We start from the raw sequence: 27,221 nt of genomic DNA on the forward strand, positions 1-27,221 counted from the left end.
CGTGGCTTGGTTGAGATTACTTTGGTGGAGGTGTCACCGAGTGTCCTGCTGTGCAGGTGTAGGTGGGAAGAATACCTGCGTTAAGCCAATCATCCTAATTAGTGGATAAACGTGACCTGTCAGTTTGGATCATTCTGGATCGGCGGTCTGCATCCCAGAGTTGTCCAGAACTCTCCAAACTTCTCCTGTGGTTGTGCTGGCCCCCGTTCAAGACTCCCGTGTTAGTCACTCAAATGATGGTTAGATGTCAGATGTTTCTGGCCAGTTTTTTTTTTGGGGGGGGGGGGGGTCACCAGCATGACGTCAACCACGACTGCAGCTGGCTTCCAACGAATCCAACTCAACTTTCAGATGTGGTTATCGTTGCACAGAAGCCCAGACCAGTGAGTGGTCATCCAACAAATGGACGGCCTGGTTTGTCCTGAAATCAAAAAGAGGAGAAATCCTGCACGAACAATTCCCATCAACTGGACTGGAGGAAGATGAGAATAGCAATTAAAGTCACTCATGCATGATGAGGGCCATTTTCATGTAGCGCTGCTTCTTCACGTTGTTATTCTACCCACGAATAGCCGCGTGAATCATTAAGAAAGCTGCCTCTCGTCTCGCTCTCGAGCAGCCCGGATGAATGAAAACACTGGCCCTGTTCACATGGCTGCCGCCGCTCTGGAGGGTCACAGCGAAACCATCCAAGCTGCAAATCTCCTTCCTTACCCTCCTCTCCTTTCTTGAAGTCTGCTTGGTTGGTTGGTTAAATGCGTGTGCATTAGTGGGCGTGTGTGTGTGTGTCGGTGCTCCCAGAGCGCATGCGGACTGAGGCCCAAAGGGGAAAGCCTTCCACACAGATCTAAGCCAGCTGCCTCGATTTAAACTCTTCATTGGAAGAAGAGTGGAATTGAGGGGGAACCTCATGCATCCCCCCCCACACACACTCTGCTGCCAAAGCTCTACAAACAACGACAGAGTGACATCTGAATACTTTCTGCGGGGTAGGAGCTCCTCTGGGAGACCCTCTGCCTCCAATTCTCAGGAGTCAAAGGGCACTTGCTGCCCTGAAAGGAGGGTCTTTCAAGCAAACTGACCTCTGAGGTTAAGCAGCGTATGTGCCGCTCTGTGGAGGAGGGAACAGGCAGCAGTTAGTGGGAGGTGGGAGGCCACGGTGGGGCTCCTGCACCGCTCAAGAAGGAGACGAAGCAGTCGTCAGGAAGCGGGGAAAGAGGAGGAGATGGCCACTGGAGAAATCACTACACTTCCCCCAACACCTGAAGATGGCGGCAGCGGCGGCTTCCCTCCCGGGAGCTTCAAGGATCCCAAAAGGCTGTACTGTAAAAACGGGGGCTTCTTCTTGAGGATTAAGTCTGATGGGGGAGTGGATGGAATCCGTGAGAAGAACGATCCCCACAGTAAGTCCTTCCAGTCCTTTTTTTCTTCCTTTGCAAAGAGCACACACAAACCGTCTTTATGTTCCTTTTATTATGCAACAGGGAAGGGAAAGTGAAGCAGAAAGTCACGGGGGAACAATGTGAATTTTCCAGCTTGGTTTGATTCTTTACTTGTAAACACTGAAATGTGCGTAGGTCAGCTTATGGAAAGTGTAAGAATTCCGTTGTAGAGACGCACAACCCAGCGTTCCCTCATGAACGGGACCTTTAATAGAAAATCCCTCATGTTTTTAGAGAATGTGGATGCTGAGTCACAGTCCTTCACGCTCTACGTCACACAGGACAGCACAACATGGAGGTAAAAAGTGAATTCCTGATTTTAGGGGGCATCATGGGACTTGAAAGGTGAATGAAAGTAGGCGACAATTAACCGTCTAAAAGTGAAAATATACTAAATTAACCCTCTGATCTGCTCCGGCAGTCGGTATCTATCAAAACATTCCACACTTTTAGGTCAAAAGACACAGTGTTGTTTATTATAAGTTGAACAGCTGAATTCAAACCCAGAGAAAAATAAAATAGGAATTGATGAAGAGCGAGTTCCTCTCGTCCCCCCTCCATCATCTTCCTTTGAGAGCCACTGTTTTGACCACCGACGAAAGTGATGTCGCTAACTGGACGTGCCACCGAACGCGAGCTGCTCGTCTGTTTGTGACACATTCACCAAACATCACCGGATTAAACACAACACGAATGAAACTTCTGGATACCCTCGGCCACCAACGTGACGTCTGGGTCACGTCAGGTTCAGATGGCGAGTGGGCGTGGTCACGTCTCCCGCCAGTCCCCTCTATCATCTGGGGGGGGGTGATGAAATCCGTACTTTCACATGTGAACCCCTCTGAATAGGAAAATGAAACGCTTTAGTGAAGTTAGACTCCAGAAGTGAGAAGATCCAGGTCTCCATGTTCATGTGCTCTGATTTTTAAAATCTCACTTTATTGTAAGAAAGTTGTGAAAAAATTTGTCCAACATTTCATTTATTGAGAGAGAGAAACGGGAGAGAGAACATGTTCTCACGTTTTGTTTTGTTTTTTCCTTTTCTGACTAAATAATACAGATTTGAGTCAGCAGTTAGATCATGGTGGTTCTTCAGCGGCCGTCTCACTTGCCCCTCCACTCACTTCCACCTTCCCTTTCCTCGCCTCGCCTCCTTGCATCTCCCTTTTGAGAGGGGGAAGAGACAGAAGTTGCGGCAAACGCATTTAACCAAAAATGAGACGTGAGCTAAACGTGATTTGAGCGAGTCACGTGCTGCTGTATAATTCAGCTCCGTGTCACCTCTTTTATATCCATCAGGTGACAACAAAAAACAGATTCCTGCCAAGGGTACACCTGCGCATCCTCCTCTCCTCGTTCTCTCCGTAGGATATTAGACAAGATGAGCTCAAGACGTCACGTCAGTGTACCTCGAACGCTGTGCGTTGAAATGGAACCTATGGAAGCGAGCTGCGACTGAAGAAATACCAGCACGGAGGTTCAGTCAGGACAAGAGAGATACTCTGGGGTGCTTCTGTGTTAGCGATTACTTTGCGGAATGTCCCAAGTCAGTGAGGAGGGGTTGCTGATGAAATTCCTTGAGAAAGCAAATGCCTGGAAACGTCTGTTCCGAGATCCAGGCAGAGATTTAAAGCAGGTGCGCAGCAGCAACGAATACCTGATTTGGATCCAGCTCAAGCCGAGAGGGGCTATTTTTAAGACAATTCAATTAGCCTTCAGTGACTTTCAGTCAGACCCACGAGTGAAATAACTCAGGGAAACAACCCTGAAGGGACGCGAGCAGGTCCTTTTGGTTTGTGTCTGTTTTCAGACTCAAAGAGTGGCAAAAGTACTTCAATCTAGTGGAAGAAAAATGTTCGAAATAAATCAAGTACTTTTCTGAAGAAGTGATTCTGCTTTGTTTGAATTAGTTTGATAAATTGGTTGAGATTTGATTTGGGGAAGAAATAAGGAATCTGAAGAACATTTATTTGTGTTCTAATGTGGTGAGTAAACACTAAAGAAAAATATGAATGCTCAAAATATTCAATGAGTTAGTCAAGATATCGTGTCGCACAGTACGGTGGGATGCCATACCCCCTTCCTCTTCACCTTCACCATCTTCTTCCTTCTTAAGTTGATCGGGAAGAAGCGAGATATGTGATGACATCTATTTTTAACGCTTAAATGTGGCGTGAAGAAGGAACTACGTCTAAAATCGACTTAGGAATCGAGGTATTTGTACTCCGTTACGTTCCACTGCTTGCATGAGAAACATACTCTCAGTATGGATCTCAACAAAGTGGTTAACATGGCTTCAGACAGCAACGCGTGAGTCATAAAACAAGAATCTCTATTCCTCGTTTAGTTGTTGCCATGTTGGTCCCATACTGTTGAGCAGAGTTCATCAATGGTTCTTTTGTTGAGGATGTGCGCCACCTGCCAACACAACACAACGCATCTGCCAGTGAGGCGCGAGTGTGCCGCGGATATTGGCCCCCCCCCCACCCCCGAGGAGGATTTTCTCCTTTCCGTCGCATTTGGCGAAGTCAAAGGGCGACATGGGCCGTCAGCGGGGCCGCAGACGATTCTCCTCACATCACCAGCAGTTACTGACGGGAGCTGCGGACAACACAGTTTCTGTAGTCAAACATCAAAGAGACCACAGGGAAGAACTCCTCTTTGATGTGCGACATCATGAATAACCCCAGCAACAAGCTTAACTGCAGACAGATGTGTGTGCTAATGCGGATTAATTCCGGACAGATCCACACATTTACCTTACAGGGCCCCATGCTTGCTTGTTTTTTTGTTTTGTAGTGGGGGGGGGGGGGGTGTTAGCTTCATGCTAATTTTGCTCTGCTGGCATGAAGCGCTGCCTCCGGGGAAAATGTGAAGCTGATTTCAATCTATGTGGAAGAAGTCAGAGAAGCAAACAGCAGATACGGCCTCAGAGGACTGCACTGCTGCTGTGTGGCGGCTGATCCATTCATTCATTCAATGTTAGCCAATGTGGGCTAAAACATGAAGGAAAACCCGGACAAAACGGAGCAAATTGTTTGTTTGATGGAACACGATCTGATATTTCTTCCGTTCTACAAAAACAAGCACTTCAAAGATGATAGATGTAGCAGCTTGCAGGCCTGTTGGGATTCATGTGATTTCCCAGTCAGGAGCCAAAGTTCCCGCAGCACTGGTTGGTTAAATTAGCCACAACATCAGCGGCAATGTTTTAGTACAACTTTTAAAGAACATTTCATGTTGCCAAGCCATTTCAAATTAGGCCCGTTAAGATTTAAAGTCGAGATTTAACTGCAAAATTTATTGTTTTGGGCGAATATGTGATTTATCATCCGACAAACAGACGATTTTTTGGTTTTGTTTTTTGGAATGATTCCAAAACTGAAATTACCAGAACATTGCACTGAACCTCCGAACATTTTCAGAACACAGATTGTTGCTTGGTCGTTTTTCCAGTTTTGTCCAAATGCATTTTTAAAAAAAATTTTTAAGTAGCTTTCAAAAGGAATTCAGTCCTCATCTACTTCCTAACGTGACACAGCTTTGTTGTGATACTCCAGGCCGCTTCGGCTGTGCAAAGTTTGTGCTGTCATGCTCTCTCTTAAAAGGTCCAGATCATGCAGAACCTCCCCGTCTCCATGTCTGTGCAGACGTTACTCAGATGCTTCATGAAATTTTAATTGTGAAGGTGAACTGTGGTGTAGAAGCTGTGAAATATGTCAATGACAATCACTGTCCGAAGCTGATTTTTGGAACGTGCACAAGTGCACTCGGGTACCGAGCCGAGTGGTGTGAAAGGTCAAACGAGGGAGGCAGCCATGTTACCGTCTGCAGCGTTGATTGGAGTGAGCTGCCGGTCGTGTGGGCTGCTGTCCTCTCAAACACAAAACTCTTTTCTTCTGATTCAACAACTTCTGATGAATTCTGTGTTTGCACCTCCTGCTCATGCGCACGTTTGTCTCCCTCCTCAGTAAAGCTTCAGCTGCAGGCCACCTCGGTGGGGGAGGTGGTCATCAAAGGGGTTTGCGCTAACCGCTATCTGGCCATGAACAGAGATGGACGACTGTTTGGAGTGGTGAGTGAGCTGAGTCATCTGTCATCGTCTGTCTGTTGCCTCTGTTCTGTGTCCTGGAGAGCTGAAATGGCTCTTGATAAAATAATCAAACAGTCTTTCTTGACATCACTCAAAGAGTTTTGTCCTTTTAAACTCTTTGATTTTCTTTTTTGTTGTTGTTGTTCTGATTGGTTGTAAAGTTCAAGGACGCCGGTGAGTCTCGTGTAGTCTCAGCCCTGCTTGACTTCTTTAGAATCTGCTACGACTGAGCCCTTCAGACGGTTACTAGCCTCACTGGCCAAAATAATAAGAATAAACCGTCAGATGATTGCAGCTCAGTCTTTGTGTGACCTCTGGCTTCATCTTTGTGCAAAAATAGGAAACAGCAGATAAACTTGCACTGGTGAATCGAAGACTGCAGTAGATCATAAACTATCTAGAAGCCTCATAAAGCCTGAAATCTGCTGCTCGGGGTGAGGGAATTGTTTTTTTTTTTTTTCCATCACCCTAATCATCTGTCTTGGGGTGTGGAAGCTTTGACATTTTCAGGAGCTGAGATACTGAGCAACCAACAAAGTGACTGTGTACTGAAGAGTTTCGTAGCGTAAAGAAATGCAAAACAGAATCATGGACATCGACTCGTGCCTTGAAAACTTTTTTTTGTGCTGCGTAACGTTGCACTCGAAGTGACCCAGAGAAATATCAACAGCAGCGCAGCATCGCTGCTCTTCCAGAGCCGCTGTGTTGTTGCTCTCAGCGGTGGCGAGTGTGGTGACTGATGTGGTTTGGTGGTTGTGAGGCCTCGGCCCATGGAACTGGCAAAGACTGTTTCCTCCTTATGTGAAGCTACAGCAGCGAGTTGCCACCCAACTGGAGGCGTTAGCTCTGCTCTGGCTTTACTGGAGTAGAAAATCCCTGTCGTCCTCCAGTTATTCATTCATCCTCTTCTCTCCAACATTTGTTATGACAAGAAAGTGTTTCAGCTGAAGTAATAACGGTTCAAATGTGGCTTAAGATGGAAGTTTTTCCTCTAATTCAGTTCTGTATTCTGACTTAGAGCAGATGCTCCTGCTTATGTAACCAACCAATCATCAACTCTCGAGCTAACACATGTATCAGGAAGTGTCTTGCAAACAGGCTGCTTTGTATTTATTTGACTGAAAGCCTCTTATAAAAAAAAAGCACTGTGCACAAAACCACCCACTCAGGGATCGAACCAAACCCACAGCCCAGATAAGATGGCACCCTGGTGAGGAGCCCCCAGAGGAGTGCTGGATCTCTGCTGCGTATAAACCCCAAAGAGCGTCCTCCCGTTGAACTTCTCTCGTTAATGTAATCGTTGTCTGGGTGGGCTGGAGTTGGCCGGCGGCTGCATGTTTGTCCACCGGCCGGTCATCGCCCTCCTCTGTCGGGACACGAGCGCTGAGGACGAGGCTGTGGGTCGTGGGGTGGACGTCCTTGCTGCATTCCTCTCGCTGTCTCTTGTCACTCACCCTGTCTGATCAGCTGTGAGCCTCTGGTGCTGCCTGAATTGCCTCAGCATAACCCGCAAATCCCCCGTCTGGATTCTTCTTCTTCTCCGCCCACCATCATCATGACGTCACCTCCGTCATCTTTCATTCCCTCTGATCCTCAGTGGGCTCTCGCTCTTTTTTCCTCCTCAACAAACTCCTTCCTTCCTTCCTTGCGGCTTCTTCCCTTTTCAAACTTTTCAAAGCTTCTGTAGTCGACTTTCTGTTTGAGGACACGAGTCCTCCAGTAGGTTCTTCCTCGGTGGTGCGCTGTCGTTACAAGACCTCATTGTATTTTCAAATGCATTTGAAATTGGAACTTCAGCTTTTTGCGTCATCCTGTTGACAGATGGGCAAACAAAGCCAGGGGAGGGTGCAGCAGATCTCGGCGTATCGCTCTGAGTATCACCGCTGCCGTACACTGGCAGTGCTTTTGCAGTCGGAACTCCTTGGGGATCCCAGGAGGCCGTTGCAGCTGAACCACTTCTTCTGCTGACCTAACAACTTCCATTACCGCGCCGTCACGGTCAACTACAAAGCATCTGAAACAAAAGCCTCTTGTTGTTCAGGGTGTAGTTTGGTTAACACCCAGACACAAAGTGCATCCTTGGCCAGACGAGCTGTTGCTAATGTTCTCGAGCTCAATAACACAGCAGCAGGAGTCACATCGTTTAGTTCACACTTTTACTGATCAGCATCTGTAGTACGTGTCGGATTTGTTCTCTATAAATGATCAAAACACATCAGCTGGATCTGCAGTAGCACCTTCAGGGAACATTTAGAAAATGAGCCGAGGAACAAAACAGCCTGTTTAAAAACACTGAAAACATTTAGTTCTGAGGTTTAATGTCCTACAATGTCACATCAGCCGTTCGTTAAATAAAACACACATCCACACAAAGCAGCTCTTTCAAAAAAAGTAAAAATGCTACGGCAAGTATTTTCTTTTTCACTGAGTTCATGAAGAAATTCTGAGATAAAAATGTTATATTTAGGAAAATTACAGTACCAGAGTAGAGAAAAAAAACCAATTAAACAAAAATCACAAGCATATCCAGCAGAGAGGGAACCTGACACGCATCACACGCATCAAGATTACAATGTTCCTCGGTTTCATTGTGTTGGGACTCACACGGATCTTTTTGTAATTCCTCTTTCTTTGTTTCCTGCTCCTCAGAGACGGGCAACGGATGAATGTTACTTCTTAGAGCGGCTTGAAGGCAACAACTACAACACCTACCGCTCCAGGAAGTACCCAAACATGTACGTGGCGCTGAAGCGGACTGGCCAGTACAAGTCCGGTAGTAAAACTGGACCAGGTCAGAAGGCCATTCTCTTTCTCCCCATGTCTGCTAAGTGTTAATCCCAGGTCAAGTGGAGAAATATCGACGACAAACACGATGATGTGACGGCAATGAAGACCGAGTGTTCCATCAACATTGCCCTAAATAGCTGTGACGCTTCCCAACCGCTCTCTACTATCAAGTCATTCGCTCTCAATACTTTTTTACACACATTCACACCTGGAGGTTTGCTAGGGGGCCCTGCAGAGGCCCTAGAGAGGAGGACAAGATGAGGCCCCGGGACAGAACTTGTTCCCTCAGTTGAACTGATTTACAGCCACAAAATCAAACTCGTCCCCACAATTTAATGATTTAGAGGCGTCACGACAGAATTTGTCCTGTAAAAATCTACTATTTTGTGACCAATATAACGAGTTCCTCCTATTGAGCACACAAGATTTAACGTGTTCCAGCAAGGTTAATTAATTCACGGCCAAAAGACGTAATTCGGTGTCCTAAATTTTGTTATACGGAGGCCAAATGACACAACTTGTTTCTTGAATTTAATCAATTTGAGGCCACGAGGTAAAACCTCTGTCAAAATGTTGCTGCGAGTTCTCTGATGACCTCAAAGTAACTAAACTGAGGGAACAAGTTGTATCCTGCAGCCACCAAATATATATATTTTCTCTCTATGGCCACTGGTTGTTCTTCCCAGTTAAACCAGCAGCTACAAACCCAACAGAATGGCAGTTCAGCGTTTTTGTTCCCTCGCAGGGAATCGAACCAGCCAGCTACCTGCTCCTTAGCCTTCAGTTTATGAAATTAGAACAATATTTAACTGCAAGATATAGAAGAGCTTTTATATTAAAATATTTTCTAGAGAGACAGGGTTTGGAAGGGACTGAACTTAATTTTATTCTTCTGGTGCAGAAGAAAAGAATTACAAAACAGGCTCGGCACGCTAAAATCCAACCCAAGCTGTAACTACACAACTGTTTTCTGACTTCTTATTGTAGGTAATAGAAGAGTTAATGGATCCATAATCAGTTTCCTGAGCTTGTCGTGTGTACTGAGAAGTCTGGATTCTTTTTTTTTTTTGCTTTGTGTAAAACATTGTAGGGCACTGGAACAGAACGTACGACAGTCGTGGATGATGTTCAGTTCAATGACAGGCAGCTTACTGAAATATAAAGATTATATTTTGATCTAATTTGACTGGCCAGTGGTCTATTTTAGCAACACGAATAATGCAACTAGTAGTCAGTAACGTAAAGTCGGTTTGATGGTCGACCAGCGCCTTCTCATCCCACACCTGCCACACAGAGACGGTCGGCGGCCCGATGCTTCAGCTGCGCCATGTTCCGATATTCTCTTCAGAACCTGACGCTTGCGGTTCCACCAGCTGCAGTTCCAGAGGTTGTAATGCCTTCTGAGATTCATTAAACGGTGATATGGGAATTACGCTCTGATGCCTCAATTTAGAAGGGGTTTCGAGGTTCTTTCTCCCAAAGTGCCTGATAAGAACTCGCACCAACTGCTCGCCGTGACACGTGAGGCACTGGTGGATGCAGTGAAGTCCTCCCGTCCCACTGCAGACGTCGCTGCGTTCCCTCTTTTTTGGGTTTGAAGCACAGGGCCACTGACCAGGCTTCAGCGTTGAGCAGGTTGGGTGAACTGGTGATTAACCAGCTGAAACGATCTGCTCCCAGTTTAAAAAACCTTTAACAATAAAAACCAGCTGCTCGTCTTCTCTGTTGCCTAACAGTTGTGACTTCCACACACGGCCAACTAAAATTGTGCGGCGTTGACTGCACTACATTGGCTGCTCTTCAGTTCCATCTATTGGACTGTGAAACACACAATTCCAGTTGTAAATACAGTATAAATATGAGTAATACTGGCAGCAGCGAGGCTCTCGCGCCATCAGGTCCGAGCTGGCTGAGAGGGAGGAAGCTGTCTGTGGTACAGTTGGTAAAACATCCCAGAGTAGACAGCAGGAAGCTCCTCCATGCTGAGGTCGATTCTGTGGAAACCCTCCTCCAGGCCGTGAAGCAGAAGCCTGGCGACACGAGAGGTGATGGGTGTGGTTTCGTTGGTCTTGGCAAGCTCCGCCAGGTCCAGCCACTCGCAGCGCAGACACTCCTGCCTGCAGAAGTTGATGTCATAGGTGAGCGGACTGAGTCTGCAGATGATGTACATGTCTGACATGCCGAAGGCGCCGGGGTGGTTGTGCTGCTGCCGGATGCTGAGCAGGGATCTGAACTCGGACTGAACGCCAGTTTCCTCAAAGACTTCACGGACTGCAGTGGCACCTGGGAGAGATCCAGGACATTTCAGAGTGGAGTCACTCAAAAGCTTCTGTGTCTGCACTCCCTGTTCAGCCACCTTGCAGACTGCTTTTTTGGTTTGGGGGGAAAGAACTCATATTTTTAGTGAAAACAAACATTTGACGCTGCTTCGTGGGTTGGGTCAGACAGTATATCACATTAAAGCTGCTTTTTAAGTGTTCAAGTTGACTTTGGAGGAGAACATAGTCGTTCTGTTAGTGTCTGCATATATCGTGCCTTGTTTTGTACAGTTCAAATGAATGTATATGCATCGTCTTCAAGCATAAGATACTGAACCAAAATATGAACGCGACACTTCGACAACATGTGAGAAAACACAGCGACGCCGGCAACAATCAGACTGAGTGAGGTCATTGCTGGGGGTTTGGGGAATGTTGTCCCGTTCCTCCTGAAAAGCACCAGTACTCCGATCCTGATCCGGTGTCGTGACCCGTCTCAGGCATGTGGCCGACTGGCGGAGTTGCCAAACTGCAAGAGCAGAATTCAAAATTGGCCTATTCTTTAAAAAAAAAGGAAGAAAAGGAATTCATCGTTTTCTTGGGACGCTCACAAACGTTTGTGGGCAGAATTGGACAGAAGTTCCTTGAGGAATCACCTCAACGCCATGACGACAACGGAAGTGTTGCTTTTCTATTTTTGTTCAACGTGCATAAAGGATTTGACGTGACACTCACCAATATTTTCTCCTGGATCAGACAAACCTCCGGGGAACTTCCACGCATTCTTTGTCTAGAAAATGTAAAAAGGAGCAAAGTTAAAATTGGAAACTCCTTAGCGACAGATGGCACTACTGTACATTTACCTTATAGCAATATTTACATATACACTACAAAACATGACAGTTGTACTCTTCGACTCTGCCAGCGCTGTACGATGTAACGTCACTTGCTTCTCTGAGTTCTTGATCGGCAACGTTGGCGAGTGCTTCTCACAGCCACGCCCACGGTACGTGCCGATCTTAGACATCTGAACTAATCATGATACAGCAGAGAGATGCTGTTCCCTTTTCTATTGTATGCTCACTCCTGAGACGGTGAAGTGCGCGCTTCCGAAGCAGTTCCACCACTTCTCTGTAATATTTAATAATAGTATGCTGCTGGTTAAATTATGATGTCACTGTTGTGTATGTGTATATATATATTTTTGTAGGTTATTTTGTATGCAGTGCTTGTTTTCAAGTGTAATTACATCCTAGATTTTGCCTTATTTTGAAAGTCTTCTCATTGAGAGGAACACAGATGCACTACGGCATTTATTTTCATGTGTTTTAAACTAAATGCTTTATTTTTGGAGCAGTTTCAGGTGTGCTGGGAGGAAAAAATAAAGAGATCTTGTCTGACAGTAAATTACTGTTGTTTTTTTTGTTTTTTTTTGGACTAAAGCTCACATCCCAGAGGAGTTGTTGGATCTGACTGTGAAAATAATCAGCCTCATGACTTGCTTGATGGACGCCCGCCATGTTCAAAATTCAATTTACTGGGAAATTATATGTAATTGTCGCTGGAAAATGAATAAATTAAACACACTTATCTATTACGTCAATCAGTCCAGTGGGGATCCGTCAACCGTCTATTGTACTGATGTGGGAACAGTTTGAAGACGTGTGTAACCCTTCATGAGCTCTGAACTGACTCGGGCTGCCTGTTGCCAAGAGCCAGATTATTATCAAGCCCATTTCCAGTAAAGCTGAAGGAGGAGGAGGAGGAGGAGGAGGAGGAATAGATAAAATATTTCTAAGCACTTCCTGGCCACTAACTGTTCCTTTCTTTCTAGACAGAAGCCACAGAGGCACAGATGCTCTCAAGTCTCCTTGCCAGGAGAAAAGCTGCATGCCGGGCACAGTAACACGCCACCACACACTCACACTCGAAGGTTTGACTGCAGTGTGAACGACATCTGTCACATGACCCGACATTTACGCCTTGTTTCCACGCACTGGCGTCCGTGATTTCAGAGAGCACGTGGAGTGATTAGCTGGAGTCGGGGTGAGAGGTGAACTGTCTGTTCTACGTCACGCAGACACGTGGGAGGTCCGCATGAAACGCTTGATGGGAGGCTGCTGAGGAAGCAGAGGTCTTAGTTTGCTGGACCACAGCCTGACCACATGTCCGGGGTTTATCCCAACAACACCGCAAAACGCCCAGCGTGTGGTATCCATGAGCTTTTCCAAATGATTAGGTGACAAAAAAAGGTGTCATTTTTACAAAGTCACTATGCTGACTTGCGTTTCTCTGTATTTACTGGAGAAAGATGGGAATATCAAGTCTGTTTTCTCACAGAAAATCAACATCAGTAAATAACTATCAGCAAAATTGGTTATGAATCATCGGCCTACCAAATATCTGCGAATACTCGAGTACCATGAGTGACTGGAACTACCGAACGCGTGACGTCAGTTATGAAAGCAAAGGAAAGAAGAAGCAAATCTTCGCGTACGTTCTTTAACTGTGGCTTTTTTCTTTAGGATTTACAGTTTAATGAGAATCTCATGGTTTTTCAACTACGCTCAGGCCTCAGCAGCAGGACAGGCTTCTGCTTTTGCTACCTGGCAGAGGCGTTGAGGCGCCGAGGTTGTTTTTCACATCGTGTTGACCGTCCCTGCGTTAAAGAGCAACGCCTCCTGAACCGCTGGGGTCGTTTATTTCCTCCAGTCCAGAGAGAGCACAGTTTGTGCGTTTTATCAGGTAGAAAGAGCTGCAATTTGACTGGTTTCCAAATTGCAGCCTTTTTTTTGTGCAATTACTATTAATGAGAGGGGATCTCGTTTTAGCCTCCTGAGAGCGCAAACAAGTGTGCTCGGAGTGTTTTGAAAGGGCGCCGTTGTAAGTCGGCTGTGTGGGATGCGAGCGCTACAGCGGGGCTCTGTGAGAGACGGCGTACACACAGAACGGTGTTTGAGCGCGTCGGGCCCGTGTAAACACGGTGTTTGCGCCGGGTCAACTCGTGTCGTGTGGAGCTGAGTTGAATGTGAGGAGTTTCTTTGCCCACGTGTGGATCAGAGCAGGCAACGTACAACTCACCACACACACACACCCACACACACACCCTTCTCTACTGGGGTAATATTTGTCATCAATCTATTTTCAAAGGCCCAAATATTAGAATTATTATTTTCGAAACTATTTTTTATTCTACCTAACGACTGAATGTAGCGGTAGCTGTATAATAAGCACTGTTTTATAGCTAAGTTCAATGTGCATCTACAGCCTGTCGTATTGATGCCTCATGAAAATCAAAGAGAATGAAATGAAGCAGGGCGACGGCACAGAACTGCGGTTTAACCCTTTCAGAAGGTGAAACGCAAATGTGCAGGTCTCAGGACAGAACGTTTGATTAACTTAAACTCCGACTTTCTTATTTCTTCAAGTGATTCCAGAAGATTTCATTCACCTAAACTTGTAGATTATGTTCACATTCGCGACGTGATAAAATGAGATCAATAACCGTTAAAAACAACAACAACAACAACAACCTTGTTTCTGTCTTGGACGACGAGAACTTTCCCATTGGATGTGTCAACAACTGCACCTGTAGAAAAGGAAATAAGGAATCTGTCACACTCAATTTTGGAAACAAATGCACTCAATAATGAATGTGATGTCATGTTAGTTAGGAAGCGACTCCAAACATGGCCCCGGCGTTCTCTCACTTCCTGGATCCAGTTTTGTTCATCTGCATTCAACCTTTTTTTTTTTTTTTAATTTTTAAAGTGTTAAAGTCTAAAGCTTCTGTGTCATGTGACCAAGGGATTCTAAATCAGTACCCGATTTTTTTTTTACTAGACTGAGCAAATAAGACATTACCTATGGATATTTTTTTATGCAAAAGGTCATGTGACCAATTCAAATTCTTTGTTCATGTTTTGAAATTTTCTCCCTTCGACCGACAGACGTCCCATTAATGCTAACACTGATGAGGAGGAACTTTGAGGAGCTGGAATGACCATTCAAAGTAGTGAAAATATCCAAAGCACGCTGGTGTACTTAAATGTGGGGTTAAAACAAAACGGGAAAGGCAACATCTGTATGTTCTGGAGACTATCAGAGAAGGAGTGACTCAGCGGGCCTTGGAACGAGGCCCACATCCCACTCAACGTTTAACATTTTTGTCCTCTTGTTTGAGCACTTTTTTCAGCAGGTAGTGACTAAGAGATGCAGCTATACACTGGAGGTGGAGGAGGAGGGAAAACGGGCCACTTTCCTTTCCAGTGGCACATCTGACCGACTGGGATGGGCCTCCTTCAATGAATGTCACAGATGTGTTAAGAGGGAAGGCCTGACTTGGACTACCGAGTGGAAATTGATGTCATCTGCGATTCCGGTGCCATATGGCGCTCTGCAGGAGGAGGTCTGGTTGCTACTAAGGGAGGCTATCATTATGTAGACTTCAGTCCAGGAAACTAAATACCCAAAAGTACCATGAGGGAAAAAAAGTAATATGAATTATGAGACTGAAAGCCAGAATCAACCCTCAAAGTAGAGCTGAGTGTTTTACTGTGAAAAATTATTAATTGCCTTACACAAAAACTGAAATCTCTCTTTTAAAGCAGCTATCATGAACTTTCAGCTTTTCTGGACTTTGGCGGCCTCTCTGGTAAAAAGAGGAAGTGTCTCTTCACTGCTGAAGGTCATATTGAGTTCCTCCGGCTGTCTGATGTCATAGTTCACGCGTGTCGCCCACTGCCTCTCATCACCTTTAGCCCAGAGTCGCATCGGAAGAGATCTAATCATTATCTTTCACCTCATTCTTTCCATCACAGCCCAACAGCTCGTTATTGTGGGTGAGTAGGAATCAAGGCTACACACACACACACACACACACACACACTAGTTGTGTGCTGTCCACTTTGAAATGAGCTGCCTTTAACGAATGATTCTTATTAACTACCCAAGTAAAAGCTGTACCTCAGAAGCTGGGCGCAGCAGTTACGTCTGGGTCTCTTCCCATCTAGAACCACTTCAAGAGGGCAGAGAACTTTATTTAGCCTTGACAGCTCCTCCAGCCAATCAGCACATTGCGGCCTGATGCCATCACGCGCCAGCTGACAGAAGGGCAAAAGCGTCATTTCAGCAGGGGAACTCGGCCTCCCGTTCTGGCGTCTGTCTCTGCAGTACCTGCTGTAACGACAATGGATTCTGCAACCGCTCGGCGCTTTGCTTGCTCCTACTTCTCTGTATTTCTCTCCAGAACCAACCAGGAGCAGCATTACTTTCGGCACCCGGTGTTTCTTTTAAAGCTCTTTATGGATATGAACCACTGACCGCAGTCCAACATGTGACCGACAGCCAGTTTACCGGATGTTTTGCGTCCTGCATCTATTCGTCCAGTATGAAACACATCAGAGGACAGCGAGCTCGCAAGCATCCGTTCATCTAAACAGCCTCTTATTTCAGACTCTTGATCCTAGTTTCATCATCATTTGTGTGTGTGTGTGGGAACCTCTGGACCTGTTTCACTGATGCTGAGGACATGTTCTGACATGCTTCAAGTGCATCTACTCCTCAGGTACAAATGACACTCTGCCCTCTGCTGGACAATCAGGAGCACAGCACGTAAGGAGTCTGAAAGGCCTCCTGTTGCTCCTCACGTTTACAGACTCGATGGGTGAATTTCCATTTACGCAGTTGAAATGGGCCAAAGTTGAATACAGACAGGCCAAACAACCTCTTATGCTGGGTATTAAACAGCCGCTGAGGGCTTGTGTGAGGATCTCATGTCAGTAACAGATTACATCAGATACTAACACATTTGAACATAATTTAAAAAGGAGAAGCGGGAAATGGATGCGCATCCCTACAATCTTTCCACCTCCTGAGAACAGGATTAAAGATTCTATGAGATAGGCTGACACGTCTGTGTGTTCCAACCCTTTCAAAAACCTCAGGGATTCATTTATGTCCGGTCCCAAATGCAGTCGCAGCTGGACGCTTCCACGCCGCTGGAACAATGTGAACTTCGCCTCTACGCCAGCAGCAGCTTGGCGGTTTGTGAATCTCGTGGTCAGCTTGGGTGGTAACACGAGATCCTGCTCTGTCAGTCGCAGCCTCAAATATTTACGGATGAGACTTTACACAATTCGAAGCCTCCAAACAATTTAATTCAGGGATTTTCAAGGTCTGAGATTGTCCCTTAAGTTGAGACAGAGCTACAGCTGAAGTGTGTTTCTGGACACACAGGATCGTTCTAATGTGATCTGATTCTTTACGTACCCAGTCGGGCCTCTCAAAGACCGTTTAATGAACTACAGAGCAGAAATACATGAAAACTCTGTCCTGACTCATTTATTGTAGAAAACACACTACTGAATCTCTCTATCATCTCTGTCACCGCACTGCAGTTGCTTTTAGCGCCATTCATTCATCTGGATAGTTTTGGTGATGGTTGTTGAATACTAAAGACAGCGGCGGAACATCGAGACATCAGAAGTAGACGGCGTTTGTCGTGCGGTAAGACGACTCAGTCGCTCCCGAGCTGATCTGTTAGTGCAGTGACAGTCTCAGCAGTTTCAGGTCTGAACTAATTTCTTTTAACTCAACTAATCCTGAAGTTTCGTGGGATTCGGTGAAACCGTTCATCTCCGTAGTGCCGACCGGTGTTGACGACTAGGGGCCTTCTACTGTAATGTCCTGTATACTTGCTGTTACGGTAACAGCAGTTGATCTCATGGAGAAATAGAGTGACCCAGTATTGTGACCTAAAAACCAGAAGTCAGTGAGAACTGTTCCCTCACCTCAAAAATCGATAGGGTTTCGGTTAAGTGCATGAATGAAATAAGGTCAGCAGTTCCCACTGGCGTCAGATATTCTAATATTTTGTTCTATGGAATCAAATTAGCCAATAATAAATCGTTTATGAGTCCTAAAAACAATGGTTGCTAACGAGCAGCATAAAAGTGGTGTTAATTTGTGAAAATTATCTAAAATCCAACGTGAAAGCTCATTGGATTTAAGTGGAACCTGTGCTGATGCTAACTTCCATGCTAGCCTGCACAAATACACGGCCCCCTTCAGCGCGCTACTCCACGCTGGTGCCAACACGCAAAAACAACATGAATTATGACACGATATCTATGACGAATACCTGCCACCCCGACTTGGTGAGAGGCAAACTGTGGCAGTCTACTCTCTCCTTCCCCCAACCACAGAGACAAGACCGTGTGGTCATCTTTGGCGTGATGGAAGGTGAAGCCGTGCGTGGACGCGGCCGCAGCGCACCGACTCAGCAGAATGGGAACCCGTAGCCACACAGCGACCTTCCCCTCTGATCTCCAGTGGGCCACAGAATCTGTGTGGAGCAGACGCCACAAGTTCAGGATCCGTGCGTTGATTTTATTACTTGGTTAAAGTGATAAAGTGGACAAACAGGCAGGAAGCACGTCAAAGACTAAAGATGAGACATCGGTTTAATGCGATTGTAAAGAAAGATGGAACATTTCCTCTAAGATAAAGAGAAAATATGACAAATAACAGAGACAATTTGTCCCCAAAGCAGTAAAAATTCTCTGGAAAAACTGTTGAATTGAATCTGACAGTGACTCAGAAACTCTCCTCCTTCATTGGTGGTCGTGTCAGTGAGAAATACACTCATGGATATGTGCTGGATCGGTAGTAAAGAGTACTCAAGTACTACATTTTGATGATCTAGAACACGTCCTCTGCAGAACAAGCTACCCGTGATTGCAACAATAATCTAATTAGTCAGTTAATATTTCTTTAGATGATCAACAATAATAATAATCATCATCATCATCATCATCATCTCATCTATTCATATTAAAACATGAAGTCGCTCTGGCAAATCATCTCTTCCAAGCCCTTGTTAAAGCTTTCAAAATAAAGTATCCTGTGTATCCTAGAGTACCTCTGCATTTACATTAGATCCCTCAACATGAAACCAGAAAAAAACAGAAACAAAACAGCGCAGCCTTTACATTTAATGAAGATGTAAAGCATTATTTAAGTGTATGTGAGCAATTTAAGAAGGCTAATTTATTCCTATCCATCAAAAAACAAACAAACAAACAAAAAACTTCAGTCCACGTTACATAAATGAGATAAGCTAGATGATAAAAACACATGCATGGTCATGAATGCACCATCACACCATGATAATGCTGCATACTCGGTTTATTAACAACCAGACCTCAGACGGTGAGTCAGGGGTCAGTCTTGCCCTCCACACCGAGGACTGAGCTGTGGTGTGGAGGACGTGAATTGACGGCGTACCAACCTTTCAACAAACCGCTGAATGCGCTTTCGCTGATGTCCCCCGGTAAACCGACGTCAGCCAGATTCACTGTCACTCCACCGAATCGGTCCACTTTCCCTGTCAAAGCACCGGTTACCGTCACCTGGTGCAGCTGGGAACGACCTGCGGTGCATGAAAACACACGGACCGCACAGCTTGCGGGACCAAACGGACTCCTGCAAAACCGCCTTACCGCCACCGGTGAAAGTTTGTATGCAAAGGCGGAGGCTGCCATTACTACGCTGCTTTACGCGGTTTGTTAAATCGTAAAAGTAGATTCCGTTCAGTTTAGAACCAGCATGTGTCGGACACCGGTCAGTGCAGTTGTATAACCGGCCGCCCTGGAAGTTGTATAAATACCGTAGTTGTCCTGGTAGAGCGGCATACCCTTTCCTGTCGCGGCAATGTAGAAAACCAAACTTCAGTCATAAATCTGATTATTTAATCATCTAATTCTTAACAGGCCGTGGGATGTTTTTAACCCTAGCTATTCGTAATTATCTGAGGTCTGGTCATAATTCGGCGGGTAAAGCGACATCCTCGCTCGCTTTTAAACCACAAAATCTCGCACGGTACCACCGGTCGGTAGTGAGGCTAACGTCATTTTAGCTAGCGTTAGGCTTGCCGGCGGGGCGACCAAACTTCATTTAAAAAAGTGACAGTAGAGCCATTTAATTCTTAAAATGGCTGTAGCAGAACGTTATTCGCAGCTACTCAAGATTCACCATTATCACCAGATTAGGGGATAATCGGCTATATACTGATACTTCATTGTCACTCCTTTTATATGTTAATATATCAAAATACACATGATAACACATTAGCTAGTGGGTTATCTCAGTAGTTCCTAGTGGATTGGTTAACTTGCAAACATTAAAATCAAACCAAAATCATTATGATTATGACTAATTTTTGGGTAAGTTTAATTGTTATTCTCAACATTTACACTATATACAGACATGCTAAGCCTGACATGATCTCATAATTAAAATGCAAAAAAACAGACAAAACTGCAAAAGATGAGAAGCTCTCAATAGCATGTGACCCAACGTTAAAGGTGTTACGGTAAACTGGGGCGGGGTTATATTCTAACCAGGAAGTGTAATTCATCACTTCGTGTTTACACATGTTTGCACTTTCACGTGTGGGGAGATTTTCAGTATTAAAATGTCGTCAAAGAAAAATAAAAGCAAATCTAAAAGGGGAGAAGAAGGAGACCGTTCAGCCGCCGCGAGGGAAGGCTCGAGTGACTCCTCCATCTTGCAAACGTCTGGCCACGACGGAGGAAGCTGCAGTTCAAGCAGCAACTCCTTCACTGTCATCGACTTCATTGAGAAAGGTAAGCGCATAAACACGAATGTGGTGCTGAGCAAATGAACCAGTCGTGCAGGGAACTTAGTCTGGAGGTGGTCTGGATGTTCTGGCACGCTGAGAGGGAAATGCTAGCATGCTAGCTGAGCAGCAGTCCAGTTCTCTGAGTAGCGATCAGAAAAAGCCAGAAGTAGTTTGCAAGTTTACGTGTTAATAATCGATTTCTGTAGCGCTGATCATGAGCTGCAATTTGCTGAGAAAAAAACAAACTTTATGGACAGTGTAGAAATGAAATTTGCCACAAGTAAAGACACCTGAACTGCTAATTAATGTATGTAGATTAAACCCATTAAGAAACTAGGAGTTGATTAGTATAAATATGGACCGGATTAACAAATACTTAACCACAATAAGACGTGAATTAAAACGAGGTGAATTATTTAAAAAAAAAAGTCCAAACACCACAACAAGGAAGAAGATAGAATACTTTAGTACATAGTTCTTCTGCTGTTGCCAGATAACGACATTGTTATTTACTGTTAAAGGAAAATCAACATTGCTAGTATCTGAGTACTACTGCATTTAAGTACTAGATCTTTCTTATCGGATTTCACAATATAGTCTTTTAATTTTTCCTTCACAGCTGATGACAAAACACCTAAAATCTGCCGATCGTCTTTAGCTCAGATGAGCCTGAATTCCATGAAGTCAGCCCGCATCAGCATCGGAAGACCCGTCCTGCTGACGAGTCCCAGAGGACCCCAGGAGGTCGGTTCCTCTCCTCTCCTATTCCTCTGTTCTTCATTGCAGGTTTTTCGTCCTATGTGTAAGATAGTCATTACTTTGTCTCCCCCTCTGTGGTGTCTCACTGCATGGGGGCTTGGACCTTCTGTAGAAGGATTATTCCATTTTTCCTCGTCGCCAGCTGCCCTCTTTAGTCACTCATGAGTAACTTGCATGTCTCAAACTCTGTGGCGATCATCTGTTTTGTCTGTGTCGCAGGTATGTTTGGGATGGCCTGTTGCCACATTTCCTGGTGGGAGAGTCGGCCTTCAGAAATGTGTCCAGAACAACCTGAGAGTGAAGCCAGGGGATGAGGTGATGCTGCAGCCTCTGACAGGTCCTGTAGTTCAGGCCGAGGAGGTTGTTCTCTCCGCCAGGTACCGTCCCTCAGGCTCTCACCGACAAAAACAAAATCATCAGATGTTACGTTCACTCGCACATTACAATTAATATCTGCTGTGTTGCCAGTTTACCAGCTCCTAAAACTCAACACCTCTGCAGCAGCTTCAGGATTTCTCCTTGTTGAAACTGTTGTGAACGTTACGTTACTTTGATTTCACTGTATAAACCACATTTCTCTGTGTCGCCTGTTTCGTCAGTAAGTTGAGTTTTGATTACACCTCAGTTTTGTGTGTTATGATACACTTGAGAATGACCACAAGTGTTAGACCTTAGAAGTTATTAGATTGTGTGACAGATGTGGTGGGAGCCTCGTCCCGCTGCTGGGTTGTGATACCCGAGTATAGGCTGCCATCTGCTGGCGTCCTTGTGCAATTGCTATTTAAATGATTGAAAAAAAGTAAATGATCATTCTGACCTGCATTTAATTGTTCATCAGGTCAAAAGATGACAAACTAGACACAGCTGAGTTCAAGAGCTTCCTCCTGAACTCTTTGGGTAAGTCTGCTTCATATTCACACAGCCAGAGAGATGAAGACCCCGATGTTACCACGGTGACATGATCCTGTCAGAGGGGCACAATTGCGCCCCCCCCCCCACTCCTATTTTTTAACTCCATCTTCATTTTGATGTCAAATACACATGGCCCGTTCCACGACGGCATCTTGTAGAGGTCTGACTTCATCTGGACGATAAGCTCCACGAACGGCGTTTTCTGTGTTTCATGACGATCTTAAATCTGAATTCACTTCGGTGTTGCGTCTTGCTCATATCATGTTTTAGTTTCCTGTTTATATGATTAAAAGAAAATGGATGTTTCCCATATGGGAGCCGTAATGACATAATTACAAGCAGAGCTCTACAAACCTCAGTGCTGGTCTTTGTCTCTGGAACTCGATCAATTAATTTTCAGCACAAATGCAAAGAAAACGGATGTTTGTCATGTGGGACCCATGATGACATGATTACAAGCAGAACGTGTGAAAAACCCGTTCACTGCTTGTCTTCAGCTTGGTTCAAAGGTTCTCCGTCGCTTAATTAGCTGCAGGGGTTCTGTTCATTTTCGTTACTCGAGACAAGTTCTTGAACCAGACTTTACTTGGTGTTAAAAAAGCTGTTTTTATCCTGGTTCAACTCATTCTAGCCTGACAGTTGAACCTTTGATAAAACCTAGACGTTTGACTTGCTGTCCAGATTGTCCCGCTTATTAATGGAATAACATCCTGTTGTGTTGATCCTTTGCCAGTTGGAAACATAATTCTGCCGGGAAACGTCCTCTCCCTAACGTACTTCGGCCGATCGTGCGCTCTCCTTGTTGAAACTGTAAGAGGGGAAGATGGGGTCACCCTCCAGAGGCAAGCGCTGCCCTCAGGTGTGGGTCCCGACACTGAGGAGACCTCCATGATGAGCTCAGTTCTGGACTCCTCGTCAGCGGACCTCTCTCTGCAGCTCAGCCTTCTCACAGTGGATGACAGCGACTCGGAGGCCCCAGGCACCCCTGCAGAGCCTGCAGCCAGCACTCCTCACAGACCGGCCGACCGGCCATCTCTCCCCTCACCCCCGACTTCGATCACTCCCTCCTGTAATCCTACTGCAGGGTCAGCGGGGGAGAACGCTGTCAGTCTGGAGAACTCATTCAATTCAGGGCCGCCAGAGAAAATCCCCACAGCCCCCCCTGGTGGTGCAGCAAGTACTGATACCTTCTACTCCCTCTCCTGCTCCACTAAAGTCAGCTTCAGAGACAGAATGCAGCAGGAGGATCCAGATTCAGAGACCAAAAGGTCAAAGGTCACATACAGCATGATTGGTGGGCTCAGCAGCCAGTTGGACACCATCAGAGAGACAATTGAGCTTCCTTTGAGACACCCAGAGCTCTTCTCCAACTACGGTAGGACATTGTCAGGGCTTTGCCCCCCCCCCCCCCCCCCTTTCTGAAAACTGTAGTGAAAAGTGTGAACTGTCAAACTAAAAGCAGCAAACCAGAATGTCCTGAGTGGAGAGAACCCTAACCCTAACCCTACAGATGTTTGTGAGCTGGGTCCTCATTTGCTGTCACCGAACATCTAAATGCAACCTATTTTCTAAACAGGCATCCCACCCCCCCGAGGAGTTCTTCTGTATGGTCCTCCGGGGACGGGGAAAACTATGATTGGACGAGCTATAGCCAACGAGGTCGGGGCTCACATGACGGTGATCAACGGGCCAGAAATCATGAGCAAGTACGGTCGTATTGGTCACCGACTTGGCATCGCTTTGGTCCCCTAGACAAAATGAATGACGGCGGATCTGAGGTGCTTTCATTCACGTCAGGTTTTCTGTGTTTTTAGGTTCTACGGCGAAACCGAAGAGAAGCTGAGGCAGATATTCGCGGACGCGTCTCAGAGGTAATTGGCTGTACCGTGTACGATCATCAGCATCGGTCTGGCGTACAGCAATGTTGTGCAGCTGATATGGCAATAAAGTTTAAAACTCAAATAAATTTATTGGCATGACAGGTTAACAATGCATGTCGCTATAGAAATACAGAAAATTATCAACATTAAAATGAGCGTATCAGTTGTCTGAGATGCCCGAGTGCCCCTGAGCAACACGGGGTGACCGACTTGTAGCTCAAGTTCTAAACTCCGTGTCGCGTGAGCGGTTTGTCTGTAACGTTGTCTTTTCAGGACACCTGCCATCATCTTCATCGACGAGCTGGATGCTTTGTGTCCAAAGCGAGAAGGAGCCCAGAACGAGGTGGAGAAACGAGTCGTTGCTTCCCTCCTGACTCTGATGGATGGGATTGGTTCAGTGAGTATCATCGGTTTTAGATCCGGAACACTTCTCGCCAATTAAAAGTAAAAACTCTTATTCTCGCCCTTGCAGTTCAATGTTTTCTTATTCACTGCTGTAAAGGAAATTCCATGAACATCCACTACAGTTGCCTGGTAAAATACAAGACAACGTTTCTATTAATCCATTCTATTCTTTTTGGATCCTCTGTCTCCCTCTTGTTGATATCTCAGCAACACCTTCGAGGACTTTTTTCCAATTTTGCACAAATGTCCACTTGGTCAATGATTAAATAATAACACAAAATGATGAGGTTATTACGATTTAAATCCAAAAGTGCAACTTCAAAACATTTGAATTTAGACTTTTCAAGCCATATTCAATGTAACCTCAGTAAGAGTCTGCAGTGCATGCAGCTCGACAGCATGAACTGTAATTCAATTCCACCTTAATGCTCATAAATGTGTTTATTGGTGTGACAGCTGCATGTCTCCTTTTTTTTTTTTTTTACATCAACACAACTCTCTTTTTGCGTCGGTGTCATTCCTGTTAAAAGGTCACTGATCCTTTGATCGTTCATCAGACGCACCGTGTGAGTGACCGTCTGCAGCCCACTGGTGGAAACACAGACTGTCATGAATGCAGCGTCTTTCACGCTGGATGCCCTCAAACACTGGGGCTTGTTTCTCTGGGTTGCCATTTGTCTGCTTTCTCAGTGCCTGATGAGAAAAAAGATGATTCCCCTGCACTCGCTCAATGAGAGCCTGGGAAATGAATCAACCAAGGTTGCCATGACCTGCCAATTTGGCAACTTTATCAGTAAAGAAAAGAATTTTCTCTTGGATTGGTGCTGTTACACAGATGCACCGACTCTCTTCTGTCTGTTTTCCAGACCGGAGGATCCAAGGTCATCATCACTGATTGTGAAATGTGCAGAAAACACTTCCTGATCCGTAGCAGCATTCTTGCCTGCACTGTAATTTATTTGTGTTTCTTCACTCCCTGTTGTATCGAGAGGAGGAAAATATATTCCTCATCTTGCAGGCTGACTATCCCAAGAAACTGCCTCAGAATTCTCTGATATTTTGAATATTTCAAATCTTTGGCATGTGGAACACCGAAAACGTCTTAATACAGTCCCAAATACACAGTTGTCAAGTTGATGCACGACTCTTTTTCCTAGTACTGGGGAAGTGGAGTTGATTAGTCAGTAGCCACAACTTAATAATTGTGTATATTGTGGCTTTGCTGTACCTCACATATTGACTCACACACTGATGCCTTTTTTATCAAGAGTGGGAATCAGGATTATTGCACGGTGAGGAATTTGGTACCTAAAATCAACACAGAGAAAAACAAACAAATAGAAGTAATAAAAAGCAGTACTGTAGTCAAGATGCCTCTCTCGTCACTGGCAACTTCCTGAGCTGCTACAGGAAGTACATCCTCTGCAGTGCTTTTTTGATGATAGGGTGATGTTTAGTAACTGTGTGCTTTCTGCTTTTGTGGGAAAAAAAAAGAGCACAACCTCAATTCAAATGAAGACAAAATGATCTGTTTTCACATATCACACTATTTGATTGTCCTGTGTCTTGGCGGCTTGGATGGAACCTCCTGATTTGTATTCTCTGACCTGTCCAGGAGGGTCACTCGGGTCAGCTGCTGGTCCTGGGGGCCACAAACCGGCCCCACGCCCTTGACCCTGCCCTGCGCCGCCCAGGACGTTTTGACAAGGAGCTGGAGGTACACACTACCAGCCACTGACATATTATACTAGTTGAATCCTGCAGTGGCCTCAGTAACCATGGACAAAGACAACTTGTGGAGTTCCCCAGGGCTCTGTTCTGGTGCCCCTTTTTTACATTCATACACTCATCAGCTAAGATTATAGAAAACAAAAATCTTGCCACAATTTGAGCTGCAGTAAATAATAAAGTTGATCAAGATAAAAATGATCACCGACTATTTTGATAATGGATTGTTTTACACATTAAAGTCTACACTGATACCTCACAATAGGTTCAATATTCAGAAGTAACATGTTTTTGTTTTCGGCCTTTTTGTAAGAAAAACATTTTTCAGGTTCTTTTCAATTTGCCATTTCATTTAAACTTAGAAATGTCCTTCAGTTAACCTTGTGTTTCCTGTTACATCTGGTCTTTTCTAATGGTGTGTTGTTTAACGGTGGAATACGAATAAACCATCCTTGCCTAGAAAGACTTCCCCTGATCTGACAGGTTAAAGGATCTTTCCCTTTACACTCACCAGCCGCCATGTGTTTTCATTCAAGACCCTCCGGCTCACTCATTGTGAGTCGGTCTGGTAAACCAGCCAAGTACTTAAAATGTAAATATTGGTGGATATTTGTTTGCCATTGAAAACAATGATCCAGCTGCTGAAAATATCTCTGCCAAATTGCTTGATGTACTCCATCCCTCTGTGGTTTGGGGTTCCTTGAGGTTCCTGGCAGGTTCTACCACAAATCCGTTCCTGGTGAATGAAATGTTCTGTTCTACATGTATTCTGGCAGGTGGGAGTTCCTAATGCTGCAGAGCGTGCAGATATTTTGCAGAAGCAGCTGAAGTTGGTACCATGCAGTGCCACCGCAGAGGAAGTGATGCAGTTGGCCGACGCGGCTCATGGATACGTAGGAGCAGATCTGGCAGCTGTTTGCAAAGAGGCAGGTGAGCGATCCCGATATTTATATCACACCAAAACCGGGCTGGCTTGGCTCGGTGGTGGAGTGGCCGTAGTAACCGGAAGGTTGCTGGTTTGATCCCCACACCTCCCAGTGACCTTGTTGAAGTCCATTGGAAGGTCTCAGAACAACTTGCATAAACATTGAACATAAAACCAAGATCAATATCCACTGCCATTCAGTTGTGAAACATCAGCACTGCTCTTGGCATTAATTTCCTCTTTGCACGTCCAAAACCAACATGATTTGGAAAACTGAAACAGAATTCCCTGGCATCCCACCAACAAATGGCATACAAAACACAGATTGTTATTTAACTCAAGGAACATGTTTGAGTTGATGCAGAGGTGGTTTGAAAGCTCGGTTTGTA

The 27,221-nt window shown here is 45.2% G+C and overlaps 3 protein-coding genes and 2 long non-coding RNA genes across 7 annotated transcripts in view; 3 read left to right on the forward strand and 2 right to left on the reverse strand.

Moving 5' to 3' along the window:
- Positions 1-819: 819 nt before the first annotated feature.
- fgf2 (fibroblast growth factor 2) lies at positions 820-12,215 on the forward strand. The gene is made up of 3 exons (XM_086222283.1): positions 820-1,403; positions 5,414-5,517; positions 8,185-12,215. The coding sequence occupies exons 1-3, from the start codon at positions 1,226-1,228 to the stop codon at positions 8,368-8,370; spliced, it is 468 nt and encodes a 155-aa protein (XP_086078409.1). The 5' UTR covers positions 820-1,225; the 3' UTR covers positions 8,371-12,215.
- On the reverse strand, positions 7,692-19,395 carry nudt6 (nudix (nucleoside diphosphate linked moiety X)-type motif 6). Of its 2 annotated transcripts, none has more exons than XM_086222279.1 (5): positions 18,871-19,370; positions 17,722-17,925; positions 14,114-14,169; positions 11,316-11,370; positions 7,692-10,605 (listed from the first exon to the last, which is right to left on the reverse strand). In XM_086222279.1, the coding sequence occupies exons 1-5, from the start codon at positions 19,121-19,123 to the stop codon at positions 10,217-10,219; spliced, it is 957 nt and encodes a 318-aa protein (XP_086078405.1). In that variant the 5' UTR covers positions 19,124-19,370; the 3' UTR covers positions 7,692-10,216. The 2 variants fall into 2 exon arrangements, with proteins under 2 accessions (XP_086078405.1, XP_086078406.1); XM_086222280.1 differs by having other exon boundaries at positions 10,479-11,109; positions 18,871-19,395.
- On the reverse strand, positions 14,281-16,043 carry LOC147251504 (uncharacterized). The gene is made up of 3 exons (XR_015118962.1): positions 15,546-16,043; positions 15,161-15,438; positions 14,281-15,040 (listed from the first exon to the last, which is right to left on the reverse strand). It is a non-coding gene; the product is annotated as an uncharacterized LOC147251504 (long non-coding RNA).
- Positions 14,690-18,382, forward strand: LOC147251505 (uncharacterized). The gene is made up of 3 exons (XR_015118963.1): positions 14,690-15,421; positions 15,534-17,087; positions 17,786-18,382. It is a non-coding gene; the product is annotated as an uncharacterized LOC147251505 (long non-coding RNA).
- Positions 19,038-27,221, forward strand: part of afg2a (AAA ATPase AFG2A) — a 112,982-nt gene continuing 104,798 nt past the window's right edge. The window contains exons 1-10 of one of the 2 annotated variants that reach the window (XM_086222276.1): positions 19,038-20,227; positions 20,843-20,967; positions 21,202-21,359; positions 21,821-21,879; positions 22,628-23,269; positions 23,471-23,600; positions 23,709-23,765; positions 24,048-24,171; positions 25,795-25,896; positions 26,684-26,837. In XM_086222276.1, the coding sequence (XP_086078402.1) occupies positions 20,056-20,227; positions 20,843-20,967; positions 21,202-21,359; positions 21,821-21,879; positions 22,628-23,269; positions 23,471-23,600; positions 23,709-23,765; positions 24,048-24,171; positions 25,795-25,896; positions 26,684-26,837 (1,723 nt within the window). In that variant the 5' untranslated portion in view covers positions 19,038-20,055. The remainder of the gene's footprint in view (positions 20,228-20,842; positions 20,968-21,201; positions 21,360-21,820; positions 21,880-22,627; positions 23,270-23,470; positions 23,601-23,708; positions 23,766-24,047; positions 24,172-25,794; positions 25,897-26,683; positions 26,838-27,221) is intronic. The other variant, XM_086222275.1, reaches the window with a different exon arrangement.

This window comes from Aulostomus chinensis, chromosome 13 (assembly GCF_037954235.1).
Source record: "Aulostomus chinensis isolate RoL2024-O1b breed Wild chromosome 13, RoL_Achi_v1.0, whole genome shotgun sequence".
Lineage (NCBI taxonomy): Eukaryota > Metazoa > Chordata > Actinopteri > Syngnathiformes > Aulostomidae > Aulostomus > Aulostomus chinensis.